The sequence below is a fragment of the Zalophus californianus genome, chromosome 6, assembly GCF_009762305.2.
Source record: "Zalophus californianus isolate mZalCal1 chromosome 6, mZalCal1.pri.v2, whole genome shotgun sequence".
Classification (NCBI taxonomy): domain Eukaryota; kingdom Metazoa; phylum Chordata; class Mammalia; order Carnivora; family Otariidae; genus Zalophus; species Zalophus californianus.
The window spans coordinates 39,061,956-39,075,144 of record NC_045600.1 but is presented as its reverse complement, the minus strand read 5'-3'; the positions used below and the strand labels follow the sequence as shown (position 1 = coordinate 39,075,144).

General features: G+C 44.6%; 1 protein-coding gene across 1 annotated transcript; it reads right to left on the bottom strand.

The window, feature by feature from the left end:
* Positions 1 to 813: 813 nt before the first annotated feature.
* On the bottom strand, positions 814 to 12,958 carry SIX4 (SIX homeobox 4). Its single transcript, XM_027568694.2, has 3 exons — positions 12,026 to 12,958; positions 8,613 to 9,301; positions 814 to 5,152 (listed from the first exon to the last, which is right to left on the bottom strand). Exons 1-3 carry the CDS (start codon positions 12,889 to 12,891, stop codon positions 4,356 to 4,358), a joined length of 2,352 nt encoding a protein of 783 aa, XP_027424495.1. The 5' UTR covers positions 12,892 to 12,958; the 3' UTR covers positions 814 to 4,355.
* Between the last annotated feature and the right edge of the window lie 231 nt (positions 12,959 to 13,189).

Sequence of the window (13,189 nt, the reverse complement as noted above, 5' to 3'; positions counted from 1 at the left end):
TGACCTGAGCCGAAGGCAGACGTTTAACGACTGAGCCACCCAGGCACCCCCAGAAGTTATGTAATTTTGGGCGCCTGGGTGGCTCAGTCGTTAAGCGTCTGCCTTCAGCTCAGGTCATGGTCCCAGGGTCCTGGGATCGAGCCCCGCATCGGGCTCCCTGCTCGGCGGGAAGCCTGCTTCTCCCTCTCCCACTCCCCCTGCTTGTGTTCCCTCTCTCGCTGTGTCGCTCTCTGTCAAATAAATAAAATCTTTAAAATAAATAAATAAATAAATAAATAAATAAATAAATAAAAGAAGTCATGTAATTTTAAAGGTAGGATCAAACTGTAGCAGGACTGAGTCTTCAGTGGAGCAGTTGTGTCCATATCTTCAAGTCAAATCACTGGTGGACCCAACTGCGGTGTAACCAGACTTTGGCTAATGGGAATGCTTGAAAAGATGCATTATATTGAGCTCATCCAGTAAGGTTGGGAATGGAAAGGTCTTTGGATCATTGAATTTAATTCCACTAAACCTTTTAGAGTATGAGAGTCAGATTTTGGAATACCCAGATGCATAGGAAACATTTCTTTATATTGAGGATGAAATCTAATCATTTAGCTTTGGGTATGCAATACAATTAAGTGAATTGCATAATCTTGTACAAAGACCAAGAGATTGTTCTAAAATGACTCCTTTTGTTGTTGTACCTGCCAGCCTATGGAATTGTTTGTGTGGGTTTTTGTTTTTCTTTTTCCCTAAGTTTCTTTTTTTTCCAGCGATAAATAACTTTTTAAACATAATGTATGTATAAATATAAAGTTTATTTAGCATAGTGTTTAGAAAAATAAGTTCACATCATTTCAGAAAACAAATAAAACACTTAATTGTCCAGGCATAAACCCCTATTACAGTACAACATACATACTTTAGATCTCTTTGGTTGGGTAATTAAGCACAGAAATGCTCTGGGACATGCTCTGTGTGCCATCACCTAACAGTGCAGTAGAGACTCTGTTACCCCACCCAATGATATACATTCTGTATAGATTTTCTCTTTGTGTAAGGCACAGTAAAACCATATTGAGTATATAACCGGTCTCCTCTAAACATACAGTACATGCAACAAAAGAACAAAAATTGAGAACCCTGAAAGCCAAGAGTCACATGCTACATAATTTTGATTAATAAAATGTACGGCGGTAATATTAAATTAACATGAAATGTATCAACTAGATACAAAATAACTCTTTTTAGTCTCTATCATCTAAGTTCTAGGAAGACTTGAAAACATCTTTTGTAAAATGTAATTCTTTTCCCCACAAATGTCCTGAATTATTTATATTTTTATGATGAGATGATCTGTCAAAAACATTGTAAAAGAATGAAGAACTTCTGGCTATGTACTAATGCACACTTGCCTAACATGTAGCAGGGCAGGCTGCAACACATGCCCAATAATCCAACTTTTGACATGCAAAATGCAAGGGCATATACAAGGAGATTTAAGGTCAGTGTGCAATTTAACTACACATTTTTTACCTATGGCTATAATGTCTACTTGCCTTTCATAACACAAGAAAGGCACTGAAACATGTGTACGATTCAGTCTTTTTGTTACTATAAATATATATGAGCTATGAAACACTACAACACAGGTGTTCTTGCTTGATTTAGGAACAAATGCACCTTCTCTTTACATGATAAAACTGTCCTTTACTAGCTGTAACTAAGAGCTAAATGCCAAATTCTGGCAGAGTGCATAGAGAGCCTCACACCAAAAATCCCACAGCCAGCAGCAGGGGTTGGGCTTTGCAGGAAGAGTTACCCCTATTCTGATTCCTCTTTGGGGATCATTTGAGGGTCATTTGCAGCATCTTCAAGCATTGGTTTATGTAAGAGAAATTCTGCCACATGAACTCCAAGGGTCCTGAGTCTGGCCCTTGGTATTGCAAAAAACATTTGCAATTCTGTGCAAGGAGATCATGGGGTTTATCTTGTTTCATTCACATATGTATGGGCTATAAACCAACTGGCCCTTGTTTTACTGAAAGAATAGGAAAGAACAATAAGTTCTCTACAATGTGCATTGATTCTTACCTGGTATATTGTGTAGCTACCTGGAGTAATTGTAGGGGTATAATTACATCATGTTGGGAGTATGAATGGGTTTCCTAGGTAAGTTTTAAGTTTTGTGCTATCTTTTCTTTTTCTTAAGAGAAAAAAAAAAGAGGAAGAACTGTGAATAAAAGAGAGGCTTATTATATTTTTGGAAGACATATGAAACTTTTCCAGTTATATATATGATATATATAACTTTTTAAACTTTCCCATCTCCCTTATTAGATCGGTATTTTAAAATAACGAACAAAAACTCTTGCTATCTGCAGCCATCAAGTGAAAAGCCATCATTTTCATGTAAACTACACTAGAGAACCATATAATTAATCTCAGTAACGTGAGGAGCACACACCTACAGGAAACAACAACAACAAGCTGAGTAAGTAGTGATGGAGTGGAAGAGAACTCTAAAACACCTGACTTTGTTAAAAAAAAAAAGATGAAAAACTGTAATTTCAGCAGTTTAAGAACATTGACTAATTCCATAAAAAAGATGGGATTTAAGTTTTTTAGCAAAACGATGGGAAGAAGTCTTGATAGGGCTCTTTACCTATGTCTGCGAGTTCCATTTGCAATAACAAGAAAAGGTAAGTCGTCTGTGGCCCTTATTCAACATGCGCAACTGACGGGCCCTGTTGGGATCAAGAGTACACTCTTTGTTCTGAGCTTGAAGAGAGCAACACTGGTAACATCTTTATGTTCAACGACTTCAAGTCATCTCCGAAGAGATCATGTTCTCACATTTCTTGCTTTGCAGACACCAGAGACTTTACTCACTACATAAATGTATTTGCATTATTCCACTTTGTGTTCAGTCCTGATAAAAACTATAACCACAGCTCACAACATTATCAAGCAAGCTTCTCAAAGAAACCCCAAAAGATTTACTTTTAAACAAGACATGATAATATAGTGCAAATAACAGTTGTATGTCATAACGTAACAACCGATCCAAAACACTTAGAACTAAGTTTCATCAGGACAGAGTTCTGCTCAAGAGAATTTATATATTCTTTCCTTAGTTTAAAATGGTTGTTTTCATAGTCTACAGAATTCATTTTACATGGTAATCTATGATTGTTATTTTCACTGTAATGAAGAGCATCAAATATAATCAGTTGTTCATCCATTTACATCATAAACATACATAATTATATAAGTGAAACTTAAGTTCTTCAGACTTAAAGCAATTTTGTGGTGAAAATAACCCTGTTAGATAGAAAAGGGCCATCAGTGCTTTTGTTGACACTTCTGTACCTTAGTAAGAATAATTAAAAGGCCACAAGGTAAAAAGGCACATAGAATTCTATAGAAAGCATATTTAAATGAATCAGAGTTGCTAAATAAAGAACAAGGATGTGAAAAGAAGTACCAAAATTCTAATATTGGGAGTTAGATCGCCTGTTTCAGTGTTATTAATATTGACCATAATAGACTGCTGATAAAAATCATTACTTTTTAAAAAATCCTACAAAAAGTAAAACTTTGTTGGAAATAACTATGTTCACTTCCTGTTCAAGCAATAAAAATAAATTAAACAGTAAGAAAACATTTTTCTTTTCAGTTCATAGTGTCTGAAGTATAAGAGAAACATATACAGCATAAATAAAAATCACTGTAATTCCTCTAATCCTGGCTTATAGGACTAATATATTTACACTCATACCGAAGTTTATTTCAGAGTTTTTAGTGGAGTTGCAAACTTTCTCAGCCCCACTGGACTATTAGCAAGCACATTTGGAAATGTGTAGAGACAAACCAAGACTTTCACAAAAATATTGAAAAATAGAAATGCATATATTCAAAAACAAACCCTTAGAATAGTGCGGAGTACCATTTATGCTTCTTGACCTCATCAATGCCCAAGGAGTTAAAGTAAACAAAAATAACTGTATTGTTTCTAATGCCAATGTCAGGTGTATACAGTTTAAATTTAAAGAACTATAGAGTTCCATTTGACCTTAGAATTACATTAAGTCAACCAAATGATACACTTTGACTTGATATATTTCATCTTGTTCCTTTGTCTCCATCTATTTAAAAGAGAACATATGTGAACAAAAAAGCTGCAGCAATGCAGTTCTATTCCTGTATATTTAACTGTGATCTTCATGCAGATCAATCCAGTCTCTTGAATTCATTTACTCACAAAACTAGTGTTTCCCTGTAAGTGGGAAAATGCTTTATGTCCTCAGGGCTTCGTGAAAAGATCTGCCTTGCTGATGCCAGAAAAAAGAGAGAGAGGGAACTCAAGTTTATAAGTCTTGCATATCTTCATCCAATTCGACAGTTTGGAGCTTGGCAAGCTCTTTTTTGTCTGTTTCCAGGTCTTCACAGACAGTCTCGACCATGCCTTCTAGGACATACTTGGATTTTGAGTCCAGCATCATTAAGTTGCCTGTGGCTTTGCCCTCAGAATTTGTTAAGAAATTTTCTTTTATGTTAGCTACTGATTGCAGAACCAAACGATGTTCTCTGACAAAATCCTGGTGTACTGCTGGGGAAGGGTGACCCACCTGGTCTTCAGCGGTAGGAACAATTTCCCCAAGGGCAGCCTGGGTCATGGGGACTGACAACAGATCTTGACCAGCAATAAGGGAACAGTTCTGAAGAGTTGCATAGTTGGTGTTGCTGACAGATGTCACAGTAGATTTGCTTGCCACAGGTGCAGACATTGGCTGGCTATCAGCAATGTCAGGGTTTAGCTCGGTGGGATTTAGTAAGGTAGGGGGAGTCAGGGAAAAATTGTGAGTTGGGGATACATTAACTAATGAGGAGGCCAGTGGATGGAGGCCACTCCCCGAGATATTTTCAGAAGACAGGTTTGCATTTATTTGTGCATTCTGATTGACAGGCATCAACTGAGAAAATACCAGGCTCCTCTCCAAGCCCTCCTGTTTAACAGATCCTATAGTCTGGCCTGAATTAGGAACAGTGTATACCACTGCACTGGGAGCAAGAGAGCTCAAGAAAACCTTTCCTTGCTGGACTGTGGTGGACTCACTTGTAAATGTGCTCCCATCTGAAGTGCTTGAATTTACTGAAATATTACCTAAAAAAAATAAAGTACAGATTATCATTGATAGAACCAATAAGGAAAGGAAAAAAAGATACTTTTTTACACACATGATTTTTCTCAGGTTCAGTAGAATCACCATCAGCACTTAAAACTACAGATTCCCAGGCTCTCCTCCTGAGAATCTGACTCAGTAAGTCCTAGAACAGGTGTATTTTAAACTCCCAAGTAAGTCTGATGACACAATGGAAGTGAGAACTACTGGTTTAGAAACGAAGTGTGAGAAAACCTTTTTTTCCAGGTTCTAATTTCAGTCAAGTTTCTGGTTCATTATTACCAACTCGATTTCTCTCAGTCAGTTGATAGTTGTGGCTAGCTCTGCCAGTTAGAACTAGAAAACACAAATGCAAAACAAAATGCCTTTGTTCAGGACAAGTTCAGTAACCGACATAAATGGATATGTAGAAAATCCCCATAAAATGAGGTGCCCTGGGGCCTGAAGTTAACCATATAAACCTGTACAGACAAGTTTCAAACTTTCACCAAACTAACCATAAAGTAATGTCAACAAAATATTCAATAGTTTTTTCTTTTGTTGTGCCAGTTCTGAATTTTCAGGGTTGCCATGATAGGAAGAATTAATGATAATAATAAAATGTACTTCTAAAATTACAGATTAACGTAAATAACTAGAGCTAATGCTTCTTTAAAAGGTTTGTATTTTGAGGCTCTCACTATAATGGTCTACAGAGACCAGCAGTAGAAAAAGAAACCTAAGTGGAAAGCTGAGAAGTTGTTCAAAATCAGGTAACTCAGACAATGGTGATGAATTAGACCCTTCCCCTCACTCCTACTATTGAGTAAAACCCTTTTCTTTTTGAGTCTTTACATAGGCACAGTAAAATGATGGTAATTATCCTGCCACTGAAAGGTGGACCTGAGGGAATTTTGTGACAGAATTACTCAGATGGGTTGTTTACCCTAATCTTGAATTAGATGTTCAGCAAACTATTATTTTGAGAAAACAGCTCAATATTAAAGGTAATTCACCTAAAACATTTCCCTTCTTGAATTAGAATAACTGTGATTCTGGTACCACGTATATTGATAAATAAATGTCATAGGGCTGTTTATATGTCTCCCAAACACTTTTTAAGCACCTTCAGTGCAAAGGAATGTCTTTAAATGAAAAAAAAAAAAAAGAAAGAAAACACTGTATTTAAGCTTTTGAAAAAATTTAACCACTAGAAAGTATTCTTCATGGAAATACTGGTGTTAATAAAAACATTTCTATGTATGTTTGGGCTCTTCCCTAACATAAATGTTTGTTCCAGGCCAAACAGATGAAAAGGCTTTTACTTGACTTCAACTTAAGTATGCTTTAAAATTCTTGTTGGCTGCTAAACTGTAGCAAAATCATCTGAAATATTTATTTTGCTATGTGTTATATATTCGTGAAACTATTTGCCTGTGTATATGCGAACAAAACAATGAGTTATTTTTTCAGAGAACCATAAATAATATGTCAGGACATTTTCCCCAACCGCTATTGAATATAAATAAAATAATATTTTTGAATGTGTAGAAATTATAACATATATGAATGCAGGAGGAAAAGCAGATGTGATCCAAAACTTGATATTCCATGTTTCCATATAAATACTAACTATTGAAAGATAATCTACCTTGTCTACACATTCAGTAACCGTTTTTGAGAAAGCCTGAATCCCCAAATGCTTTATTGAGAACTGCAGTCCATAATTACTATAAAGGAACGTTGCTTCCTGGACCCATCTGGTTAAACTTACGCCTTTAATGCACCCAGTCTAAGGATTGACAGCTCTGTTATTTGATCTTAGTTATTTTAACTGAAAATGCTATTCTTATTCATATTAAATGTCCCATTTTAGAAAAATTAGCTATGGGGCACCTGGGTGGCTCAGTTGGTTAAGCAACTGCCTTCAGCTCAGGTCATGATCCTGGAGTCCCTGGATGGAGTCCCGTATCGGGCTCCCTGCCCAGCAGGGAGTCTGCTTCTCTCTTGGACCCTCCCCCCTCTCGTGCTCTCTCTCTCTCTCAAATAAATAAAAAATCTTAAAAAAATTAGCTATTAGTTTATAATACTTTTCTATGGTAGCATATTTCTAGATTACATGTGAAAACTATTTCTGCTTTTCTTCTCCCCCAGTGTACATACCAGACTTTTTGCTCAAATCTGTTGTCTTTAAAATGTTATCTACTGTTTGGAAATTTCCTAAGGAGAGAAAAGGGGTTAGATCCACATTAAATTATTATAAAATGAAGCACTTTGACTTTCCTTGTAGTTTCCATATTTTTGCCTTAGGTTGGATAAGGACTTAACTTAATCCTTTCCAGAACTTGGAACAATGAAGAAATACATGGTGTGCTGCCGGAGTTTTGTGTTTTACTACTCTTTTACCTGAGAACTGATTTTACAGAATGAAATGTACTCAACAACATTTTTTCTATTAATGCTTCCTATAAACTGAAGTAGATCATAGTTGTGGAAGCAAAAAAAGTTGTGCATAAATGGATATTTTTTTGATAAAGCCATTTTACAGGAAACTGATCTTTAAGGCAAACAATGACTTAATTTTGGCTTCGTAGAAATCTGGACATTCAGATTTGCTTACAGGAAGGCAAAGAGGCGTTGACACCCCCTACTCCTAATTTTAAGGGGCTATTCCATCTCCACTGCCATTCTGACTATTCCTGTTTCTATATACAAAAAATGACACTGAGCCATCAGACTTGCTTAAAGTCAGTGAAGACGTGGCCTATCAGCCTCAGGCTTCCCAGATTTCAGATCAGTGTTTGCTTTAGCATTACTGCCTTTAGTAAAGGCACAAACATATACAATAAGGCTTACGGTTGCCTTCCTAAACAAACCCAGACATTTAGGGGGCTGGGTACACATGCAGAACCACAGACACCCAGTCACATATTCCTCTGGTTTTCCTTTAGGTCTGTTAGTTTTAATTATAGGAGGAACGTGAATCAAACACAACTGATCCAGTCTTTTTAGCCTGCCCTTCTAAAATACTCCTTGGTCAAACAGAAAATGCTTAGGTAAAGTGTACACATTCGTACCAACTGCCTTGACTAATTTTGTGTTCTTAGCAATCTTATTAATTTTTAATCTTAAAATGTCAAGCAATGGGTTATTTTGTAAGCACCAACTGACTTATCATATTTCTATAATTGTAGAACTGGCAAGATTTGCTAAGACCTGTATTTTTCCATTCAGTCGTTAGGAAAATAAGAGCCCATGTCCATGATGCCAGGGAACCAAACGAGCTGGATCTTACACGGGTGTCGTGAAGGAGGAGAGACAAATCAAGGCTATTCTGCAGCTGTGGCAGCCAACGAGGTACCTGAACGGTAACATCAATCTATAGCTCTCACCAAATGCGTCATTTACAGCGGCTGGCTAAAACATTCACTGGTGCGTGACGGTGCCGAATGAGACTTTTACCTTGTGAAGCTGCTACAGAAACAGAAGGCAGCTGCAGTGGAGAGAATCCAATGCTCCCATTAAGGAACTGGCTGTTTGTTCCGGAATTGGGGATCTGGACAATGCCATACTGGTTAATTTGCACTGGTGTAGTAAAAGTCACCACAGAGCCTCCATCCTGGGAAGCCACCGTCTGAATGCCTTCTCTTTTTACCTCAGTGCTGGGTATCAGCCCTGGGAATGACACGGGGACACTGGAGCTGTAGGAAGTGGTGGCTGCCGGGTTAGCTGAAGAACTCTGGAGGACTTTGAATTCCTTCACATCCTGGGAGGTAGACCCCAGTATGTCACTCATGGGTATACCATTGCTCACAATGTTTGATGCCATTTTTGGTGGGTTCAACGACACTGTCTGTGTGTTTCCCACATTTAATCCATTAAGGATGACTCCATTGGGTCCCTGAATGAAAGAATTACCATTAAGAAAGACAGGTGAAGTACTTGCAGGCACCAAGCTTCCATTCAACAAAACTCCAGAAGAGCTTAATGAGATCTTAGCATTTCCAATTTGTTGCATATATACGGGCTCCATGTGACTGGAAAGGCTGAGGTTAGTGACACTATCCGATGAACCGGAGAGTGGATGAGGAGACAAGTCCTCATGGCCCTTGCTGGATTCATCTTCAGTGCTGGGATTGCCATCTGACTCACTGCAGAGAGGGGGAAAACCAAGACATTCAGAAGGTCAGAGGGACAACATTCTACATAGTGCCATTTGTTTAGAAATCCAGGCTCTAACCCCATTAAAGTCAGTATTTAAGGAAAGCAGAGCAGGAAGTTTTTAGTCCTGTTTAAGCTATGAGAACTTTCAGCAGATTCTGACCATCCAGAGAATGTGGGAAGATAAACTCTCCTATCCCAATCATTTTACCAATAATAAATCCAGGCAAAGTCCAGAGATCTGGAAGAGGTAAATTCAGCTAATAGGATTTACTATGAGAATTGTATATACATTTTTATAGTATTGAAGTTATTCCTTCCTGTTATATACGCTGCTACCTATGCTGCAGAAAAAACTCCCTAGATGAGGTAGTCAGTCTTTCCTGTTTAGGAACTCCTTCCCCTCCCCTCAAAACCAATTCAGATTAGTGTGATCTTGGAGGTAAATGAAACTGCCAAAGGAGCAGGAGGTGGGAAGTGTTCAGTTTTGTTTGCCAGTTAGTTAACAAGAGATCATTTTCTCACCTGCTCCCAAACTTCTACTCCACCAGACTGACAACTCTCTCATTCAACAAAGTGGCTGTCCTTGATGTAGGAAAGGCACTTTCAACCCAAGAACTGTTATGTGCAGTCGCCTTTGAATCCAAAAGAAGCCATAGGGGCCTATTTAACATACACCATCCAGTGCCCTGGTGAGGTGGGAGGGAAAGGGTGTGGGTCACTCAGCAGCCTTGTAACCATCAGACCCCTTCCCCAGCACCCTCATTCCTTCTGCTCCAGACGGGGACTGTGTTCCTCAGCTTCCCAACTTTGGGGGAAATACCAAATCCGGGGAGGGGTAGTGGTGGGATTTCCCATTTGGTCTGAGGCTGGGCGGGGGAGAAAGGGGCAGTTAGTTGGCAGTTTGGAAGCGTGGTGTGACTTGGCCCCGGTAGAAGATGCACGTCCCTTGCAGTGCCCGGCGGTCGGTTCGCTTTCATGCGGAGGGGAGGGGATTACCCGGGCTTTGGGCTGCGGGGCCAGGAGCGCAGAAAGCGCTTTGATTTACGAGCTGAGGCTGAGCCGCCGTCGCCGTCTGCGAGGGTGACTCACCGGGGGTGCGGGTGGGAGGTAGATCCGGAGAGGGGCCTAAACCAGGCAACTGGGCCGGGGGCAGGGGGTGTGGAGTTGAGGCGGGGGGGTACGCAAAGCCGGCAGAGTGTGGCTGGGGAGACGGGGAACGCGCCCAGCCGGGGAGTGGAGGCTGCAGGGCAGCTGGCCTGCGCGCCACGCCCGCTCCCCACCCCCTGCCTCTGGCCTCAGGGATTCCGACGGAGCTCCGAGCGACGGGATCCGCTGCCACAAGCTGGCGCGGGGTGACCGACGGGCCTCCTCTGGGTCTCCCCGCAGGTCTGCGGAAGGATGCACGCAGGTCGCAGTGCGCGTTTTGTTTTGGTAACCGCGAGGCCCGGTCGGACACAGCGCCTCCCTCCCTGCCTTGGGCGAGGAGCGCGGGAGCCGTCGGGCCCCGGCAGGGGCGCAGGGGCAGGAGCTGCAAGGGCGGACCGCGGCGGACTCTGGAATGCGCCGGGCGATCGCCTTCGCTCGGACCGGACGGGGTCCCTGGCGCCCAAGTTCCTTCCCTGGGCAGAACCTTCGAAGTGCTTTGGGTTCTTTCTGTCCTATGCCCGCGTGGCTGGAGACACCATCTCTTTAGGCGACCTTCTCCGTAGCTCGCTCAACAATAAACCAAATACACCCTCCAGGTGTCTGACTCGAAAGGACGCACAAAAGAGGTGGAAAACTGGACATTTTCTACCAGTTGGGGCCCAAAACTCTGCCAGTCAAAAAGTTCAAACCCGCCAGGGTGGGCACTCTGGGAGGTGTGGAGCTGATAGCGTCCCCACCCCCAACTGCTGTCCCAGGAGGGAGCCAGGCAGGGTTCGGAGGCCGAGGAAGCAAGCCCCGCAGCCCCACTGCCCTGGCGGCGCTGAAACCCGATCCGAAGGAGCTCAGAATCAGGTTTCAAAACACGGCAGAGCCCAGCCGCACGAACACCCCACGTTGCCGCGGCCGCGAAGGGAACCACAGCGCGCAGGGTGAATGATTAACTCTGTCACATAAAACCTCGACGTCCCCAACCCCCCTTCTGAAACGCTAGCCCCCACCAACACCCTCATCCCTCCAGAGCGGCCAAGGCGACCTCCAGCGCAGGTTGGGGCGGGAGGGGAGGGCAGCCGAATCCGGGGGGAGGGGGTCTAGGAGCGCGTGCACGCGCCGGGCCGGTGTGACCCGCTGGAGGTGCAGACCCCGGCCCGCGCTGGCAACCTCCGTGGGCCTCGGGCGGCAACCAGAGCTTCCTTTCCGGCGCCTACACACGCTCCTGCGCCCCGCCAGAACCCGAGAGAGAGTGGCAACTTCAAAGCCAGCGTGATGGGGGTGGGAAACTGGGCGGCAGTGACCAGCCGAGGTGGGGGCGGGGACTGAGACCTAGGCGGGCGACGAGAAACTTCTGGGGGGAGGAGGGGGAGGGTAAGGAGGGAGGTTCCCCCGCCTCTCGCCACCGCCGCCCCCCCATCCCCCGGTCGGGGAGAGGTGGGGGGCGGGGAGAGGTGGGCAGCCGGACCAGGCTGGTGGGGAAGGTAAGCGCCATGTTTGCGAGCACTTGGAGGAAAAGAAAGCTGGGAAGGGGGTGGGGGAGAGGAAGGGGGAGGAGGAGGAAAGTTGGCGCTCACCTTTTGGACTGGGTCTCGGAGGGGTTCCGATCGCGCTGCCGGCGGTTCTTGAACCAGTTGCTGACCTGGGTGAGGGAGAGGCCGGTGATCTTGGCCAGGTGCCGCTTCTCGGCGGGCGAAGGGTAGCGATTCTGCTTGTAGAGCTCCTTGAGCGCGTTGCGCGACTTCTCCTTGAAACAATACACCGTCTCCTCGCCGTCCCAGATGGTGCGGGGCAGGGGGAATTTCCTGCGCAGCCGGTACTTGTCCACGGCGCCCAGTGGCCGGCCGCGGGCTCGCTCGGCCTCGGTGTAGCGCGCCTTGTACCAGAGCTGCTGCAGCAGCGGGTGGTTGGCCGACTCGAAGCTGTGGCTCTCGAGGATGCTGTAGAGCTCGGGGTAGATGCCCTGGTGGAAGGCCACCAGCGCCCGCGCCTTCAGCAGGCTCTCGTTGCCACGTAGCAGGTCGCTCTGGGGCAGGGACCACAGGAACCGGGCCAGGCGGTCCAGGTTGCCCCCCTGCTGCAGCGCCTCGCACACGCAGGCGACATGGTCGGGCGAGAAGGCCAGTGGGGTCTGCGCGGCGGCGGCGGCGGCCGCGGCGGCCGCGGCGTGGTGGTGCCTGCCCAGAAGTTCCGAGTGGAGTTGTACCTGATCCGCCGCCGCTGCCGCCACTGCCCCTTCCTCTCCGCTCACCCCTGCGGCGGCGGCCGTGGCGTCCCCCGGCTCCAGGGGGAAAGGGGCTGGAGCCGGGGGGCTCAGCCCCGCCGCCGCGCCCCCCGCCACATCTCGGGGCGCCTCCTGCCCTTCCGAGGCGCTTTCCATCCCATTCTCCTGCTTGATGTCCGCCGCACTTGCAATCTGCCCGGTGGGGGAGGAAGAGGACATTTTTTTGTTGTTTATTTTCCTCCCTCCCTCACTCCCTCGCACTCTTTTCCTCTTTCTTTCCCCCTCTCTTACTCCTCCTTCTTCGTCTCCCTCCCTCCTCCCCCCCTCCGGAAAGCCCACTCCCTCCCTCCCGGTTTCGGCTGGATCTGGCCGATCAGGTTTCCCCCCGGCCACGCAGTCACCATTAAGATAGCTGCTAGAGCAAAGTAGTGTAAAAGGATAGCTGCTTTCTGCCGTTCCCCCAACGTGACTCCTCGGGTTGCTGCATACTATATGGCACTGGCGGCCGGGCCGGCCC